This window comes from Cottoperca gobio, chromosome 19, assembly GCF_900634415.1.
Source record: "Cottoperca gobio chromosome 19, fCotGob3.1, whole genome shotgun sequence".
Taxonomy (NCBI): domain Eukaryota; kingdom Metazoa; phylum Chordata; class Actinopteri; order Perciformes; family Bovichtidae; genus Cottoperca; species Cottoperca gobio.
Genome location: NC_041373.1, coordinates 16752441 through 16773269, shown reverse-complemented (window position 1 = coordinate 16773269; position 20829 = coordinate 16752441). Strand labels below are relative to the sequence as shown.

At 42.2% G+C, this 20829-nt stretch overlaps 1 protein-coding gene across 1 annotated transcript; it reads left to right on the top strand.

Annotated features, from left to right (window-relative positions):
• On the top strand, positions 1-2630 carry LOC115024726 (uncharacterized). The gene is made up of 2 exons (XM_029456521.1): positions 1-1193; positions 1288-2630. Exons 1-2 carry the CDS (start codon positions 1130-1132, stop codon positions 2319-2321), a joined length of 1098 nt encoding a protein of 365 aa, XP_029312381.1. The 5' UTR covers positions 1-1129; the 3' UTR covers positions 2322-2630.
• The last annotated feature ends 18199 nt before the right edge of the window (positions 2631-20829 follow it).

Sequence of the window (20829 nt, the reverse complement as noted above, 5' to 3'; positions counted from 1 at the left end):
TTAATTTACGTTTGTGACTTAAATAACATTAAAAAAACTTATTTTAAGGCAAACTATGATCGTTTTCTAACCCTAAGCAAGTCGTTCTGTTGCACTGTTGTTTAGCTTTGTTTCAATTTACAACGAGTTTAAAACTGCTTCTGTAATCCGTGACAAAATACCCTTGAAGCGTAATTGAGAACGCAGTTTAGTTACACGAGAAGGTCATTCTGCAGGAGACAGGGTTGGGGAGTCATATGAGCCACAACCGCGTCAACATTGAAAGCCATTTTGTGGTGATTGAAAGTTCTCAATACGCTTTTTTTTTGCTACCAAAACATGTTTTGAGGTTCAACCCCCGGCCCTATTTATGAAAAACGAGACATCTTTTACAGGGTGACATGCGAGGCTACATTTATAGTTTGACATTCAAGCTATAGTGTTCAGCAGTCCATAGAAAATGATTTGAAATCCATTACATTTCTTCTTAAAGCGATCGAAAAGAGAGGGGATAGACGCTTCCCTTGGCAGATGCTGGGAGGAGATACTAACAGGTTCTTCCTCAAGTCAAATTTGAGATTGTTTGTCTGACATCAGTTGGTGAGTGATGCTTTTTGACGCTGGGGGTGGGGGTGTTGGCTGCCACATCCGCACCAACAGGTACTTTAAACTCAAGCCTGATGTGTTGTTTCAAGGTTACTGACCAGACTGTCTCAGCTGTAAGTGGGATCTCTACCTTATTTATCATCATTTGAGGTATTTGTAACATAACTTCTCTCATTTAAGATATGAAATTATGGAGGATTATACAATCCTGCTCAAGCTTTAAGAGTTCGATAAGTTAAGAAAGAAGTTTGAATCTGAACCCTGTGTTTTCTTCGTAGCTTCATGTCACAGAGGAACACTATAAATACCCATGCAATATACAGTATATATAGAAGAGTGGTTATTTAATCCTAAGCAATGGAAATTCATTGTGACCTTCACTTGTATTGTTGATCCTCGGTTATTATTAACATTTTTAATTTCTGGATGACAAATGTATAATTTCTTTGCATGAGATTTACCCCAACACACTAAAATATAGGCAGTTATTTCCCTTCATATCCGTTTGCTTTGTCAATTTTGGTGCAGTGCATTCGAAGCACCGATGGGTGCGAAGGCAGCAGGAAGTGTGTTTTGGGCCGTCTTTCTGGTGCTGCTTCCTGTGGCAGGTAAAGGTCTGCATCATAAGCTGTTATTGTGAGAAAGATTTAGACCATTCACCTCATGCTGCAGAGTCTTAATCAAAAATCTGTTTTATTTCAGTTAAACTATCATCACCCACGTGTGTGTCCTACAGAATCAGAAACACATGTGGCTTAAAGGGCTCATCCGTAGAGTTTCCCTGCTCCTTCCCCAATGATACTCAAGTCATCTCAATTTCAGGATGGAACAAAAGATTGCACCCTAACAGGAAACTTGTACCCTTGAAACAGACGCGAGCTTATTTGTTTCGAAAGAACTTCCTCGAACGTGGAAACAATGACTGCACGTTGAAACTGACAGACATAAAAAAGACTGACACATCCAGTTTCCATTTCGTGTACCATTTTAGAAATGTTAAAGGTGCGACGGTGACATGTGGAGGCGCCCCTGGTGTGAGGCTTGAGGTCTTTGAGTCTCCTGTGAAACTCCTGGTGGACAAGTTTGTTAGGAGAAAGGATCATACAGTGATAGAGAGTCAGAAGGTAGTGCTGACTTGTGTCCCCACCTGTGCTACCAATCTGAACTCCAACCCAGGCTACATCTGGTACAAGAACACACTGCAATTAAATGGCAGCAGAGCAAACTCACCTTCTCTGTCTTTGGACCCAATCAGTATTGAGGATACGGGCAGTTATGTCTGCGCCATGATTGGCTACAAAGACCTCCCCTCGTCTCCTGTCAATCTCACCGTCCAGAGAAGACCCGTAAACATGTTGTTGCCTGCAATCCACGACGATGGATCAAAGAAGGACTGCGTACAGACTCAGAACTCCACAGACCAAATCTTCAATAACTACCTGACACCCAAAAGCAAAAGCATGTTTACGTTCTCGGTAACGTGTATAGTCAGTGTTTGCATGGGATGGGTAATTGTAATAATTGTGGTTATACTAGTCAGAGCAAAGAAGAAGAAGAACGAGAAGAACAGAAGGTGTTCTGGTTCAGTCCCTGGGCCTCCCGACCCCAACAGCGACTCCTACATGGCACTGGATATTGAATCCATGTCTGCTGAATATGGCACACTGAGCACAGTGCGACGCTGCTCGGCTGCTGATCCTGTTTATGAGAACTTACAACATAACCCCCTGAGATGAGAGAGAGGTTTTAAAGCAGCCCAGTACAACATGTTATATTCCATGTGTATACCTTTCATATTATTTCCACTGTGTACCACAAGTTTTTTTAATTGTTATCAGTTTGGCATGTGCAACTAAAGTTCATTTATTACAATATGTAAATTAACTTGATTTGAATGCAAGGGGGAACCCTTAGGTCTGAAAAGTCTTCACACCTTCCGGCGCAGACTGAACACTCACCTGTTTCCACTGCACCTCGGCGAATGAAGAAAACAATATAACTGTTCTTTGTATGTTGCACTTGTATTGGTTTGGCTTATTTATAGCTAATAGGTGAATTTGTATTCTATTGTTTCTGTATGTTGCACTTCAAACTGGCTTATTTGAAGACAGTGTTAACTTATACGATTGTATTTGAAGCTGCTTACAATATTATTGCTGTTCGGAGTTGTATCCTCATGATTGTTTGCACTTTTTGTACGTCGTACGTAGCCAATGCCGAAGTTACGTAAAGCTGCATTGTTTCTAATGGCCAGCAGGGGGCGACTCCACGGGTAGTAAAAATAAGTTTGATTGTATAAAAGTCTATAAGAAAATGATCCGACTTCTCACTTGATTTACATCAGTAAACTTTTTATGAATGGGTTTATGGTTTCAATAGCTAGTTTCTTCAATACAGCTTGATGTTTACTTTGTTAATTTAAGTACCATTTAGAGTAAAATAGACGCTTCCAGACAGTAATCCACTGTCAATGTGACACCGCCCACTTCTTATATACAGTCTCTGCCTGAAAGACTACAAACAATTCTCCTACTATTCTCTATAGCGGTGCATTTAATGGCTTTCTAGTTCAGTAATTGTCAATCTACAGCCATGCTAGCAGCTAGCATTTGCTAATTAGCACATAACACAAAGTGCAGTTGAGGGAATATGGGAAGGTTTTGTAGGTATTTGGTCTTAAACCAAAGTACTGAACAAATTGCTTTTATGATGGCGCCAGATTAAAATTTAAGAGGACCAAAGTGATTACAATTTATCCTGAGGGGGACATGTCTGTACGTACTTCAGTGTGGACCAAAGTGATGGAGTGACCAATCAAATCCAGCATGATTAAAAATGACAAAAGCCTCAGTACTTTCCAAAATGTAAATTGTTGCCACATTTTGTTTTTGGGTTTCAGCTTTAATGTTAATTTCATAAAGTTTTAAGAGACTTTGTTGCATGAAAACCTGAATATAAGTGTCTTTTATTGTTTCATGAGAGGCCTGTTCCTTATGTACATCAAACCTTTGCAGAGGATTAAGGGTGTATCTATTTGCTGGGACACATACTCATCACTGTCTGCTCTCTGTTTCCATGTGTGTGTGTGTCGGTACCTGCCATCATCCGCAGCTGTGTGTGTGCGTACTCAGTAGTTCCAGCTAATGACATAAGTAAGCAGACATGTTCAACAACGTATTGGTGCATGTAAACATCGTACGCTGCAGCAGCCCCATCCCTCCCTCCTTCTGTTCCTCCCCGCTTTTATCTCTCCTCTTATCTCCTGCCCTCTAAATCTGCTCCTCCATCGCTCCCTGCCTCTTCTGTCTCTACTCGCCTCTATCTGTTTATCTGTCTCTCTTCCCGGGGCCTTCAAATCCTTCCCCACTGTTTCTTTCCTTTTTTCCTCTTCATTATAATCTTTCTCTCTTCTTCTTCTTCTTCTTCTTCTTCTTCTTCTTCTTCTTCTTCTTCTTCTTCTTCTTCTTCTTCTTCTTCGTCTCCTCCTCTCAAAACACCTCCACTGGCATTATTTATTCCTCCATCTGTCTGACGGTCTGCCTGCCTCACTCATTCATCCACCATCACTCTGTTGCTGATGTGGTGTGATGGAGGAAGTAAATAAACACAGCCAAAGCCAGAAATCCTAAAAGATCTTGTCTTTGCATGAATGACGGTAATTCATCACTAGCTTGTCTCCCCCTCCCCTGTTTCTTTTGCGTATATAAGAGGAAGATTTATCTCTAATTGTAGCAGGGAGTCAGGTGATCGAGGGGGGGCGAGGGGGGGCGAGGGTTCTCGGGAGAGAAGGAATTATTAAATGTCACCCGTAGTTTGATGCCACCTGGGGACCGAGATGCCATCTTTGTTTTGGGTTCATACAGTTTGCTGCCGGTCACATGGATGTGTTTGGTTTGTTGGCAGGTATTTCCATTTTTACTTGTAGCTCCTGGCAACAGCTTTCTTTCAAAAAGGAAAGGAAAGGAGATGCGAGGGTGAGACGTGCTGATTTTAGGTGGTTAAGCGATACATGTGAAGACTAATTGCAATCAATAAGTGGGGAAAAATAGGATAAATATTCTCCGGAGGATACAACTTATTGTAGAAACCCCCCACCTAACCCAGGCTTCCTCCTGCTCCCTTCACCCAGCCCTCCACCTCCCCCCATTACCAATTAGCTCTAGGGCCATAATGGATGTTGTTTGCCGTGTTTCCCTGTCAGCGGATTGAATTAGCGCCTCTGTGTGTGTGAATGTGTGTGTGTGTATGTGTGTGTGAGTGATCATCTTATCGGCTCTTAGTACAGTAATGAAACACAGTTATAAATGGCTGCAATCCTGTTAACAAAACAGCACCTGAGTGTAGCCCGCTAGATAAATCAGAAACGGGCCGTCGCCACGCCGACCCGGCGGCTGCTGCTGAGGCGCAGAATCATCAGGAGACAATTGAATCATTTTCTCACTGTCTGATAAAGCGTCTGTCTTTAACAACCGGATCACTGCTATAAAAAAATAAAAACAATTTGTTATCACTGGTGGGGTTTTACAAGGTTCAGCAGAAGTCTGGTCCGCTTTCTGGTTTTGAAAATCAAACTGATATTATAAAATAAATAATAAAAAGGCAGCAGATTTCTTTGTGTTGCAACATTTAAACAACCACTGCTCTGCTTCTGGTCCTTCTTCATCGCACTATGGTGATATGGGTTGTCATGCATGCTCTCTCTCTCTCTCTCTCTCACACACACACACACACACACACACACACACACACACACACACACACACACACACATTCCTCTGTCTTTGTGCTGGAGTACCATTAAGACAGTGTCTAATGCTGCGACATACTCCACTGCTCACACACTTAATTGTGTTAATGTTTGAGTTCACATAATCTTTCAGGGCTGTCATTCTCTCGGATTATTCAGCCCTGGTTTCAATTACTGCGCGCCTTGGCACTGCATGATATACCTGTCCCCGTGTCCGTGTGTGTGTGTGTGTGTGTGTGTGTGTGTGTGTGTGTGTCTGTGTGTGTACACACCATTGTTTGTGAACTAAACCAGCAAAACAAAAATTGAAGATGAAGTAGCGCAACATTATTTTCATGAAGCCTTTACTTGTTTTGCTCTAACGCCGTGTGTGTGTGTGTGTGTGTGTGTGTGTGTGTGTGTGTTCGTGCATCTGATATATTTGAGCCTGCACATACATGTGAGTGCGTCTTCATATATTTATACAAGCAGCTCAGGCTTTCAACAGCCAGTCGGTTGAAAAATTGAACAGCCCCTCCTCTAACTCATTTTGAAACCTGTCTGCAATAGTTTTGGCTACAGTCACCGATCACACCACATCATCAGTTATTGTGAATGTGAGAAGAGTGAACCCTGATAGTGTTTCGACACACACACACACACACACACACACACACACACACACACAATAGGCAGCGGAGCATGAGTCAACTATACGGGGGTAAGAAAAATAAAATGCACATAGCACAGTCATTGCGTGCTAAACAAAGTCCATTCAAGCAGATCAGTGGTGTGTGTGTGTGTGTGTGTGTGTGTGTGTGTGTGTGTGTGCGTGTGTAAGACAGAAAGAGAGATTGTGTGCAAAGCGTGTTTGTGTTTGTGTGTACTCATGTCAGTTATCCTTCAGGCTCGTCGCTACCTGTCAACTGCAGGAATTTTGTTCATCACGGTTTACTTACTGTCACAAAGTTGCGTGTGTGCAGTGAGCGTCATGTTTGTGTGTGAAAGCTGTGTATATCAACTCCCATATAGCCTTAAATATTCCATTGTATTGTGTTATATCTTAAACAAAGATAGCATAGCAATGATAAGTCTTATAAGCACGTATAATACAAATAGAACATATTTCCTCACTTTATAAGTTGTTGAGGAACACAACATTTAAAGTCACAGTTGTGAGATGATTAGATGTAATGTGAGTGTGTGTGTGTGTGTGTGTGTGTGTGTGTGTGTGTGTGTCAGACAGACAGACAAAGGTAAAAGCGAAACTTAATACTTTCAACTTGTAGCTTATTTAGTCATGAATATAGAATCAAGAAATATATAAAGTTTAAAACTCTGCAGCTCTTTATAAATATGAAAAGGCATGGGATATGCACGTTCACTTTAACATTTACATTGAATGCACATCCTATTGCACCATTTCCATCATCTCTAAGCCTCGGCACCAGCTGGAGCCGGATTATGTTTTCGGGTTGCCCGTTTGACGCCACATCTGAGGAATGCCTTGAGGGGCATTTGGCCCAAAACCACTTGTACTGAATTGAATTTATACGCTAATTATGAGAAAATACACATCATATCTTTTTTTTAATTCCCTCTAAGTCGTCATTACGTACATTATATGAGTAAACTGCAACTTTCTTTGCTAGCTCCATGTAAATAAGAAGACCATCATCATGGAGAATGGTGGTCTAATTTGTGCTGAAGTTTGACAGGACACTGGTGAAGACGAGTATGACTGAACTAATCATCCTGTCGCTGGTGGGACATCATAAATCAGACGTTTCTATTGACTGATCTTTATAAGTCAACATGTGAGGAGAGTACTCCCTTGACAAACTCATTAACACAAATGTCAGTTGTGTTTTGCATACAGTGTAGATTACAACCTAAGTTTCTATGTGCACAACTGACGAGAAACTCCTCTTGTCCTGTAAGCCGCTTCGTTTCTGTTGCCGTCTCTGATGAGTATAAAGGAGGGAAAGAAGAGAAGATCCTGCTCTGACAGTTTTATGAGGTTTTGTCTTTATTGGTGGGCCAACCGCTCTGAAAACTGCTGCACCTGTCATTTCACAGCTTATTAGCTGCTCTAAAGAGGCGTCGCAAGTAAAAACACTCATCCTCTTTACCCAGATACACTTTCTGTGACGACTGCTTCGTACTTTATAGACTATATGTTGATTTCATCATGAGTAAGCAGTCTTCAGCTCACTTATCTTCGCACAGATATGTTTGAGCGGTTTGAGAGTGTTTTAAACAGCTGCATATTGTGACTTTAAATTAATGGCTTGGGTTCATTATGGAACGTATATTTCCTGTCAGATACAGTTATTGTTAGGAACGTGACACAAAAGGGTACACTCAAATGCAACAACTCAAGATAATGTTTCAAAAGTAAAAAGGTCTTTAATGAAGACTGCAATTACAACAACAACATCACTCATATGAAGAAAACACGTAGAACAAAAGCTACTTATTTCCAAAAACGCTGGCTCTCTTGGTGGCAGAAACACAAGAGAACTGGCACAGGACAAAGGGAGACTTATACACACACACACACACACACACACACACACACACACACACACACACACACACACACACACACACACACACACGAGGTAATGGGGAACAGGTGGCAACAATCAAACAGGCGGGAAAAACTCACAAACAGGAAGTGCTCTGAAACGAGAGGAACAGGTAATTACAAAATAAAACAGGAAGTGCATGACGAGACTAGACATGAGTGACTGTAACACAAGAGAACAATGAGACAAGACTAAACCTGGACTATAAACTACACATGAAACATATAACATAAATACATTAACACACATGGCGGGACGTTACAGTTATAGATTCATGTGTGCATTTTAAATCCGAGCTTAACATATAAAACACTCTGTTCCCGGATATCCATCAGATACATTTGACCTATAATTATTAGAATTATATGTCATATCCACTTTTTACCTTAGTTTTACAAGCACATCTGCTGGTCATACAGCATATGGATAAAATAAGATGAATATTTACATTTTATTAAATAAAAAAATGTTTTGAAAAGGGACAATAAAAACTAAAATCAAATTGAAATATAGTCTCTTTGTCTTATGTTGTTACGCATCTTAGAATAATACAAATAATATAATATGTACAATAGTTAAGAACATACTACAATGTGGTAAAAAGCATGCACAATATATTTAAACAACATGAGCCGACAAAATATAAATACAAGTACAGCATGAGTACAGTCAAAATACAGAAGTTCATTTCATATTCTGTCTGGAGCCATTATTCAGTAAAACATTGTCATTTGAACAAAATGCAAATGGATTTCCTCAGTTGGTCAGGAATCCAATTTTAGAAGTGTAAAAGCTTGCCGGCGCTTTCTGTTTCTGCTTCTTTGACAAACAGGGCTAAATAGCTGTGTTGGGGCTGACCCTTTGTAAACAGGCTGCGGCTCCGGTCAAGGCAGCAGCCTGTTAGAAGAAGGACAGGCCGGGGAGACAACTGAGGCCGTTTGCCATCAGGTGTGTGTGAAGATATCTCCAAACATTTGGACCCTGGAGATAACAACATGCCAGAGAAGGGAAGGCAGGGAGACAGACGGGGATGAGTGTATTTTCCCCGGGACCACCTAAGCCGCCTAATCAAGATATGACTGCGCTGCATGTGTGTGTGTGTGTGGGTGTGAGGAGAGACAGACAGAGAGAGAGAGAGAGAGAGAGAGAGTGTGTTCTGTGTGTCTGTATGTGCCCGAGATAAAAGGCGGTGAATCAGAGGTTTCCCTCATCCTGATCCCTTATAGCAGGTGAAGCTCGGTGCTGCTGCCACGGCCCCCATCACATCACCTAGACCATGGAGACCAGGCCTGCACAGGAGTAATGAGCAGTGTGCTGTTGTGTCTATGCCACTCATATACGTGTGTGTGTGTGTGTGTGTGAATGAGGGCGAGTGATAAACGCTAGCGCTGTGATGTTGCATTAATTGCGTGCAGAGTCTTTGGTTCCCTCTCGCACTGCTAATGAAGACGCGACACGTCGCTCATCCCTCTCTGACGCTCGGCTCTGAGTGCCACTGTGGCCTCCGCTGCATTCGAGCACTGTAATTTGGCTTTTAAATGAAATAAATGAGTTATCCGGGTGATTCTAAGGATTACGATTATCATTATTCTTCCCTTAGTGACAAACGCCACGCTGTGATTGGTTAATGACTTTCTTCTGAGTGGCAGCCGTCCTATGGGGTCATCCGGAGCGAGGAAAATGGAGAGGGAGTGGAAGGCGTCAATCTGTACGACTAATGAGGTGCAATTATATCACTGACTGTCTGTTGACATGACCCCGCCAAAACCCTCCACACACACATACACACACACAGATTTACACTCAGAGACCCAATTTTAGGTGGATGAATGTGCAGATGTTTGACGAACTGATGGCTCATGACAACAATTATTATATCTGGGGGATTTCTGCCGTACCTATCATCTTAACAAGAGTTTAGTTTATGCTTATTTTACCTTGTGGTTTACAGGTCTCGGGTGAAAGAAGTGTTTTCCAAACATCTTTAAAGCACGTTAACACATTTCTTTTACGTGTATCTCAATACACAAGGTTCCAGTGCTTTCTTTTTGAACAACCTCCCAACCAAAGTTGCATCAACCAAATACGCAGGACCGAACAACAGCTGTGTCTCAATTCAGGAGCCGCACTTGAAGACTTGAATGCGTGACACGGCTGCCGTGCCCTTGTGTCAACGCTTCTTGACACAAGGGTAAGGCCGGGAACAGCTGGTGACACAAATTTAATTTCTCGTTTTCTCTCTGATATTATTCTGCCTAATGTGTTCTTGATGCTGAGGCAACCTTTTTGCCACATCAGACGCAAACAAAAACGGGCAAATTACACTAAGATGCAAAACTTAATGGCCGTGTTTGTGCTGCGATATCATCAGTGGGATATGTTTGGTGGATCAGACCTTGAGACGGGGCAGATAGCGAGTTGCAAGTGATGTTCATGGTATCAGCTGGCCGCAAGCCATTGAAGCATTGATGATTTGTTGACAATAAGAAAAACATGGAATAAGATGAGCTCTATCCTTTAACATTGATTCCTTTTGTCACTACACTGTCAACCATACATTTATAGTTACAGGGACAAATTTCTTTGTCTTTTCTTTGTTTTCAACCGTAACCTTGTAACATACATATGCAGCAAAGATGCCAGTTCATAAATGTATGTTCACACATTAATGGAGACTCTAAGTGTTAATATGTAAGATCAGTTTGAGCTGAAATCACAGCACTGACAAGGCTGGATTTTTTTTTCTCCTCCTGCACTTTATAGAAAGCTTTCCACTCGTCCCTTTGTCTGTTCCTCTGAATGCTTCTCTCATTGTCTTCGACTTCTTTCAGGTAATCTCATTTAGACTTCCCCTCTTGATTCTCAAGCCTCCTTCTCTCTCTCTCAGCGGAGCTCCCTGCCTCTCTCCCATGGCTCCGTCTTTCTCTCTCTCTTTCTCCCTCTCTTCCTCTAAATGCACACAGTATTGATGTTTTTCTCTCGATCATGGCCCCTGTGATGCTCTCCCTCCTTTTAGTTCTCCCCTTTGTCTCCCACCTTTTATTTGTCAAAGGTTCTCCCCAGGTGTACTCTCCCTCCTGCACACGGATGTATAGATGTACCAGGGGATTGACAGAGTTTTTGAAGGCCAAGACTATTGTTCTGAAGCTGCTGATGAATATATAAGGTAATGTACAATATTTATAAAAAGAAGAATTTTGCACTTTGACCCAATAGATGGAAAATCGTCGATAAAGGAAAGACTGTGAGCTGACTTTATTCAATACAATTGCCTTCTCAATATGTGTTCATATGGCAGAATAGTTTGTCGATGACAGAGTATCAGCGACAAAAAGCACGAGGATACAACTCCGAACAGCAACGATCTTGTAGGGACATCAGCTTCAAACAGGTACAATCCTTTAAGTGCAGAACAACAGCTTCAAATAAGCCAAACCAAGTGCAACGAACAGAAACAATAGAATACGAATTCAACCATTAGCTACAAATAAGCCAAACCAATGTAAGCGCAACATGCACATTTTCCTCATTCCCCGAGGTGCAGTCGAAACAGGTGAGTTTTCAGTCTGCGATGGAACGTGTGGAGACTTTCTGCTGACCTCACATCAACCGGGAGGTCGTTCCACCATTTTGGAGCCAGGATAGCAAACAGGCGGGTTTTGTTTGAGGGGAATCTGGGTCCCACTCGCAGTGAGGGAGCAGCGAGCCGATTGGCCGATGCAGAGCGAAGTGAACGCGCTGGGGTGTATGGTTTTGACCATGGCCTGGATGTAGGAAGGGGCTGATCCATTCACAGCACTGTTGGCCAGCACCAGAGTCTTGAAGCAGATTCGGGCCAACACTGGTAGCCAGTGAAGGAGCGGTGCATTGTGGGAGTAAGTTGGGTTAAAGACCAGTCGGGCTGCTGCATTATAAGTTGTGTTTGCGTCATTCTGATTCACCTATACTACCTTTGTTTACCGCTGTGCGTAAATGCTTTAAAGGCGACTGTGTTAATATTTATAATTGCAAACCCGATAGTCGTGTGATTATTTGGTAACTTTGCACATGTGTCTCTGCAGGAAATGTTTCTAGCTCATAAGCCTTTTATATGCAGTGTGTGAGGGCAGTAAATTGGTTGTAGATACATTTTGATTCATAATTAAAGTCCTTATCTGCATGTGAGTATTTACTTAATTGTGTAAAGTTAATTGTATTGTGATTGTTTGTTGTATTAATGTAATGTTCTGTGTTTGTATATTTGTTACAGACCGCAGCCTAAATAAATCAACACAACTTTCTGTTTCTGTGTACTTTAATCGGGACACATCCGTACCTTGAGTCAACACTAACCACCTGATTCCCCTTTACAGTCACAGCTTTAAACATGTGACTAAGGTTGTGCATTTAAACACAACTACTTGGTTAGGTTTAGCAAAAGATCAGAGTTTAGGATTAAAATAAGTCAACGTTGGCGTTTCACACGGATCAGCGGTCTCCTGTGTTTGTGTCTCCCTTCCTTGTTTCCCAAGATTCATTCTTTGTCCTGAAACATTGCTCACTGTCGGTCATCGCGGGCTCCAGACGCTCAACACAACCAAACCTTTAATCTGTGACACGACACAGCTCACAAGTTCTAATTTACAGCCAAACAGGTGCTTTGTGGAGGTGATTCTGCTGTAACCTTCATGCTTCCTGCAATATTCAATATTGAATAAAGACAATTTCAACTTGATATATTGCCTTACCTGTTATAAAACACACACACACACACACACACACACACACACACACACTTGAATGCACACACAACCTTTGCATCCTCTCTTTTGACTGCAGTAATAGAGAGCCGTGCAGCATGTCAAGCCGTATTTTACATTTACAAGCATATCTCCCAACAAGCCATCTAAAGTGGTGCGGCCAGATGAGGCTGGCTGTATCACGGCCCATCTAGTCAGCAGTTGCTGGTCTGTATCTGAGCAGAAAGGATATTTAGGGAGAGACGTAGAGAGAGAGATGAATGATGGGTGGAAGGGAGGACGGATGAGAGAGGGAGAGATGTAAAAAGAGAAGGCTCATGTACAAGAGAGGCCTTAAAGAGCGGAGAGGTTGGTTTCAGCATGTTTAAGAGCTTTGGCAGAGGAGCGGCTACCGCTACTGCGACTGTGGTTTCTACAGAATCAATGTGTGTGTATCTGTTCATGTGTGTGTGTGTGTGTGTGTGTGTGTGAGTGTGTGTGTGTGTGTGTGTGTGTGTGTGTGTGTGTGTGTGTGTGACAGGGGGGAAAGGATCAGGGGTAATTTCTTGGCATTTGATTGACAGCTTAACGCCCGGCTTGTAAAAACAGAAGAGCAAAATGTTCCACGAGCCAAAGGACGGGAGGGGGTCTCACACACACACACACACACACGCACAATAAAAGTGAACTGCGGAGTCGTCGTAGTCTTATTTATTAGTGATCCTGTGGTGTGGGTGAACAGTCACTGGGTGGTAGGGCAGCGTGGGCTGAAACCAGATGATGTTTTCTTCACATTTCCCCTGATTACCTCCAACATCTTCCGTCTGTAATCAGATTTTCAACATCTCCCTGTAGGGGAGCCTGTTAAAACCCTCCTGCTGGTGACCACACAGCCTCGGAGATTGTGTGTGCAACTAATAAGATCAAGAGCAATAGTTCAGGCTGAATCGTAAGTTGTCCACAACTAATGACTAAAAGAGTGAAAGAGAAATGGTCTTGTTTGCACAATGGCCGACAGCTTTTGGGTCAGATGAGGAAATTCTCCGACGAGGGAGTTTAACACACGCTTCTACTTCTCCAATACACTCATGTGAATGTAAGTCATATCTCTTTGGGTAGGTGATCAGCGTCTCACCTACTCCCCTCTTGCCTTTCACCCTCCACATCATTAAGTGATGTAATTCTGCAGCGTTACAGCCAACATTGCACAAGCTTTCCGTTTCACTACACCCGACCTCCCCGTGTCCTCATTCTTATTCCGATCTTATCAGGACAATCTTGAACGAGTGTTACAACATTTTCGTGTTTTTTTTTGCATTTTGTTGGGTGATTGAGCAACGGATGATTGATGGAAACAGCTAGTTGGTGGCTGACATTTTGTTTTTTTAGGAGAATAAGTAAAGATTTATGCAAGTATTAAAGTTGCTGCTTGACGAACTCACGTTAGGAACTGAGTTGAAAGCATGTTAAGTGAATAATTTGTCAATTTCACTGCAGATATGAGCGTTGACAGTGTTACTCATATAGAAGCGTACAATCAAATACAACATGGTATTTTCCAAAAAAAGACATTGAATGAACACGGCTGACCTTCAATAAATCAAATCTTGACTCAGACACTATGAAGATTAAGGAGGGAAACATACAGAGTTTTTATTGCAGGGAAATTACATCATGTGATGCCGGTCATATTCTTTTTGAGAAACCATTTTAGAGAAAAAGGTTTTTAGGCAGTCTGTCGGTCCAGCACATCGATCCAGACTTAAATATCTCAACAAACAGAGGATGGATCGCCAATTTGCTACACACACATGTTCCCCTCAGGATGAATTGGTGATTCCTTCTTTTCCATTAAGCACCATTAAGTCCAATACTTTGGTTTATGACGAAATACCTGCAGAACTAATCCAATCAGCCTCAGCTGTACTTCGTGTTCAGTACCTATTAGCAAATGTTAGCATGCTAACACATAAACCTAAGATGCTAAACACGGTAAACTTTAGACCTAAGCATTTCATATTTTTATTTATATGGACAACGCACATCAATGAACATTTTAGTAAGCCAGCTGGCTAATTTTCAACTGCAGTCTTTTGGCGAGATGTTTAGAAACCAGCTTCAGCGTGTTAGCATGCTAACGTTAGCATTTAGCTCAAAGAACCATCTGGATCATCCAGAAAAACAGCGTTGGTTCTTATCACATGTATCTCTGGGAATAAAGATCAGAATGTCACCAGATTTGGACTGGATGTTCACAGTGTGGTATTGCACACAATTAAACATATAATTTACCAATAACTTTGTCCATATTTGAAATGTATACACTTAAATACATATGAATTATAGGGGGAAATTGAATAGGAATTCAAAAAGTACGTATATACTGATTACATTAAAGTAAGGAGATCAATCACCATGTCATTAATACACTGATTTATTGAATGAATGATCAAATGAGTAATATTAACAGATGGTTTTATGGTTATCTGATGTTTACATGATGAACATATTTAATGACTTATTGCATTGTAATCAGTTTGTCATGATTAAAGTTTGCAGTGAAGAACACATGTCTCTAATCTTTGATTTTAAACCACTTCTACATCATTTATTATCCAGTGGATACAGAACATTATGGTACATGTGAGCTGTGTCGTACGGATCTGAGTTATAAAATCACCATGGTTTGAATCAGGCTCAGATAACTCAAATGTGTAAGAAGCATGTGGTGCCAAATGTCTCAGAATAAAAGAAGCAGAGACTAATTCATCCTCAAAGCAACACTGATTCATTTGCACATTCTGTATAACAATGTTGCTCCTTTTGCCTCAGCACGGAAATAACTGTTTTGCAGTGATGAGTAAGATTTGCAATGTTAACGTACCGTCTGTGTTTCTGAGGCTATTTGTCAGTCTGGCAGGGTTACAGATCAGCTTAGTTGAGTCGAAATAAAGAACAATACTAAATGCATTCAGTTTTTTAGCAAAGAACAGGTCCAGAAAAATACATATGCAGACCCTGAAAATGGCAAAACCCAAGCCGTTTTTAAGTAGTTACATTTGTAGTTTTCAACATGTAATTAATCACTGCAGGAAAATGTTACTTTCCCTAAGTGAAGCAAAGTGCGGCTCACATCTGAGGGGTGTTCATGTGTTTCAAGTGGGATGAAAGTCTTTACAACATTTCACAGGCGTCACAGGAATCTGTTTACTGATTGGCTGCAGGTTCTCTCTGGTCGCACTCTTTCCCGCAGAATCAAACAGTCGCAGCTCGCTGAACACACGTTGCATGGCAGCTCGACCACAAGCCGCAGTGTGAATTTGGCGCATGATCAAATGTTTAACATCTAGCCAGCCCCGCCCCTCCCACAAGTACAATATTTAAAACGCAGGTGCTCAAAAAAGAAGAGAATGAAAATGAGCGAGCGTTTCCTGACCTCTTGCGTCACTCGGGGCATGCGTCGCACTAATCTATAGTGTTTATTCCCGTTGTGGCAAATCAGTAAGTTAATGGAAGTCAGACATAATGTGCGACCTGTGCGTAGTCGCGGCACGCGCAAGACACACGATATCAGCTCAACATTCATTCTACAAAAGTACAGTCGTGGACGGGACGAGCCACACGTACTGGTCACCGCTAACCAGAAGTTGTTCGATACATTGGAACTTTGAAAAAGCAAAGAAAGGCACCACTGGGTTCTTCTCACATCGTAAGAGACTCCAAAATGGCGTCTGGTTTAGGGTTAACACCATGCTGCCTCTTGAACAGCAGTCCATGTCTGTGTACTGGATGTCAGAGACACTACATCCATGCTTTTCTACCATTCGCTTCCAAAAGAGGAGGCCGAGGATTGTGCTCGATGTCCAGTTTGGACGCTCCTTCTGCCCAGCAAAGCCCCGACATGCCGACTGGCGGTGACACATAGGAAATGAAGGGATCATGTTCAGCATTAAACACAACCGCAGTGTCACGTGGCCTCTTTTCACAATCTCTGACAGAACAGCCAATCTGTGCGCTGCCTCCCTGCTTCCATCCATACCTCACTTACTCTGTCATAACGAGGAGCTGCCACTCAAACCGCTTCCAGCTGCACTTATTGCAACACCGTGGAGGTTACAGGACGAGCCGGCTCAGATGGGATTAAAGTCTCAGTTGCATTTGTTGAAACAGACTTTGGAGCAATACAGTGGGCAAATCTGGAGGAAAGAGTTTGGGAACAAAGACTGCCTGTGCTGCAACACACTTGATGGGCCAGATGAAATTTAGCTTATGAATTGAAACATATGCATTATGCATAATGAACAGAGGCCGAAGGGAAAGAGAGACAGAGAGGAGACATCTTGTCATCACTAAAGGAGAGCGATGGAAAGATGGACAAAGGAGATGTCCCAAGGGACTATGCACTCATTCTGCATGGCTGCCTATCCGTCACCATGGAAACTGTGTGTGTATGAGTGTGTGTGCACTGGCGACCAACAGTGAGCTGGAGGGTTTGTAAATGTGTGTGTGTGTGTGTGTGTGTTATGAGGAGGGAGAATAATGTTTAGGAGGCCTCAAACTGTGTTAGCAAGAATACCTTCAAAACTCACTATGATCACATTCCACGCCATTTACATGTTTGTGTGTGTGTGTGTGTGTGTGTGTGTGCGCGTGTGTGTACGTGTGTGTGTGCACATGTGTGTGTGCGTGTGTATGGGTGTGTGTTGCAGACAGAGAGAGTCTGTGGACTGAGAGATCTTATCATTTAAAAGCAGGACCCTCTGTTGATGAGTGATCTGCTGGATGGTGTGATTGATGAAGGACAGAGTGATGAACGCTTGATGAGATGAAAGAGTGAAGAGCCATCAGCACGCAAACGTTGAGTCACACACTCACACACATACACACACACACACACACACACACACACACACACACACACACACACACACACACACACTGAGACGAAGCCCATGACTAAGACCACTGACGTGTGTGTGCATGCAACACACATGCAAGTGTACTTGAACAGACACACAAACTTAGAGAACCCAAAGAGACATTATGCAAAAACACACACACACACACACACACACTGAAACACACACCACCGTGGAAGATGAAGGGACGATTATAGATGAAACGTTTTCTTTAAGCCAACAGAAACGTGACATGAATAGCACACAGGAGGCTGTACTACCATGTACATGCTCACAAACACACACACACACACACACACACACACACACACACACACACACATATATAGAGATAGATAGATAAAATATACAGACAGAAATCACAAATTTGCCAAAGTTGGTATTAAACTTCTTTCTTCTGTTGCCTTGTAATTTATTGGGGGGTTCTGAAACTCTCTCTAGAGGGGAGAGTAATTTGTCTGTGGACAGGACACACACACACACACACACACACACACACACACACACACACACACACACACACACACACACACATGTCTTTTACCTCTCCCTTATTTGACCCTTTATTTTAGTCTTGCGTGGACCACAGTGCTCTCACAAAATGGCAATTTCCAAGTCATTCTTTTTTCTTTTGTTTTGCTCTTCTCGTGTCGTCTCAAGCGGTCGCTAGACGCTCAGCGACAGGAAGAAGGATTGAATGCATGGGTCAAACAAACACATGACCTTTAGTTAGTGTTTGTGTCCCGTATGGAACCAAAAGTCAACTTTCCATATTTACGTTGACTACTTACCAAACGTAAATAACTTATGGAATAGATGTCCCCTCTTCCTGAACCTAAACAAGTGTGTTTCTGCTGCTTCAATATAACCAAGCGGTTTACATTCACGTGTTTAAAACGGCAACCGTGCTGCGAATGAGAACGGCGTTAAATGACACGTGGAAAGCTTAAAATATGTGACATGACACGTTAAAATGCCCCGCCTGCTATTTATAAACCTTCCCATCCGGTCACGTTGCAGTGTTTGAAATAAAGTGAATTAATTAAATGATTGATTCTACAATTAATTGATTAATTGTCGCCATAGGACGGGACGACACACACACACACACACACACACACACACGGCGCATAATCCTCCACCTCTTTCTCTGACTCCCTTTCTCATGCAAACACACACACACACACACACACACACACACTTTGCTGAGTCAATGCGGATAACAAAAGCCCAAAATATCACCAGGATTTCACCCCGCCTGTCTTGATTTCTGTCGTGTGATATATAGGAAGCTTAACTGTTCCATTGATTTTGAACTGTACATTCCTGGTGTGTTGGTTCAGCTCTGCTCACTCAGCGTGGCGTCTTAATCTCTCAGGATCGCTGTCAGTTGATGAATCGTCAGTCATACACACCGAGCAGAGCGGCTTTCAGCTTTAGGGACTATACAGGCAGAGAAGTTTAGACAGAACACATAAAATAGACATCGTATGAAGGTTGTCTTTGCAGTGTATCACACTCTCTGTGCGTCTCACACGAGAGGAGAGGAGCAAAGGGGCTACTGGAGATACTTCAAGTGCAGAAATTGCAATGTTTACCAATTCTCCAAGTTGTTAATTCATTTCCTGCCATTTATTACCATGGTAACTATGTCTTGACATTAGCCCCATAGGCCCGGGATTAGTATTACCTCGGCTCCTCTTGTGATTTGTAATAACTGCAGAGGTTGTCTGTTTTCTTAATTGCTGTGAATCTGCCGTGTGCGTGAAGTACAAAAAAAAAAGAAATTGCAAATTACCTTCCATGTATCACCAAACACAAAGGTCATCAGGTAATGTTTGTGCAGCTTCTCAGCAATTAAAGGATTCGGATCTATACATGTTTTTTTCTTTCTTGTGTTGGATAAGAATAGACCCCGACTGCTGCTGCGGTTAATTGTGATTGAGAGTTTGGATTGAATTTTGGGGTTGGAAATGCAGGAAGCTGCTCAGCATGGGGAGCCGTTTGGAGAGGGGACGCTCGGTGATATTAGGAACGTATCCTCCGTGTGTCTGCGTTTCTGTGAAGGACACACGGTGTTGAAATGTGAGGTGCGTGAGGTTTACAGTCATAGATCGACGGAAATACACTTATTTGCTTTCAGGAGACGTTTAATTAAGACGTTTGTGCCCAAAGAATATATTTACTGAGCTAACATTTGTTCTAATTCCTCTTAATATTCGTCTAATAGTCTTGAAATCTGGAAATACTTTTGGTATCTAACATTTTTTTAACTTTTTTGACCAAACACTTGCTTGTGCTCCTTGTAGTTTCTGAGATACAGCCATTTTGTTATCATTGTATATTATATATATTTAGTGTTTGGGCACATGGGACTGAAACTACACACCCTCTCCACGGGATCACTCCAGCCAGTGGCCCCTTCCCAACGTCCTGAGAAAACATCGTCAGATTAATGACCCGGAGAATACTTATACTTATGTATAATAATATGTATTTATTGTAACATTTCTTCAAATGAAAACTCTCAAAACTAAGTTTCAAACCAACACGACAGATAGTGTCGTCTATTAAATACAAATCTTTTGAGAAATGCACGTTTACAGCGATATTTAACAGCTGTGCTCTTATTGCTGTTGGTGTAAAAAAGTTACAGCAGGGGGGGGGGGGGGGGGTCGTGGTGCAGTATTCATTTAATGTGGAATATGTTTGAGAAAATCTGATGTAATGTAAAGAAATGCAACCTGACTGTCTGTTAACATCACAAATGTTGCGTCAGTTCCCATTTAAAGTAGCGATAGAAGCACGTGAGCAGATAAATCCTCACACACTGACACTGTTCAGGTTTCATGTTAATTTATTGTACGTACTACATCCAGACAGGTGTACAGTTACATGTATTTTAATGACCCCCGCAGTGTAGCTGACAACGCTTCAGCAGGAAAGAACATACAGGGCTGTTGGAGATATCTGTGTGTGAGTGTGTGTGTGTGTGTGCACCAGTTGTTTTATATAAATATACTGTACAAATCTTTTCTCCTGCTGTCGCTGGGGTAGAGTTGGCAAGCTCGGCAATCAAGTGCCTCACACAGGCACACATACGAATATAAATTCCACGCTGCATCCAGATCGTATCATAAATATCACACACACATTCCCACACAGCAGCTATCTGGTGTCTGCGGCTCGGGTTGCTGTGTCCACTAAGACTTTACAGGATGTTTGACCTATTCTGACGGTGGGAGCAGGCGGACTCGAGCCGGCCAACACTCCTCTACTATTCCAAATAT

Coding starts and splice junctions, on each gene's coding strand:
- LOC115024726 (XM_029456521.1), top strand. CDS start 1,130: ATGGGTGCGAAGGCAGCAGGAAGTGTGTTTTGGGCCGTCTTTCTGGTG. Junction 1,194..1,287: donor GGTGCTGCTTCCTGTGGCAG/GTAAAGGTCTGC, acceptor GTTTTATTTCAG/TTAAACTATCATCACCCACG.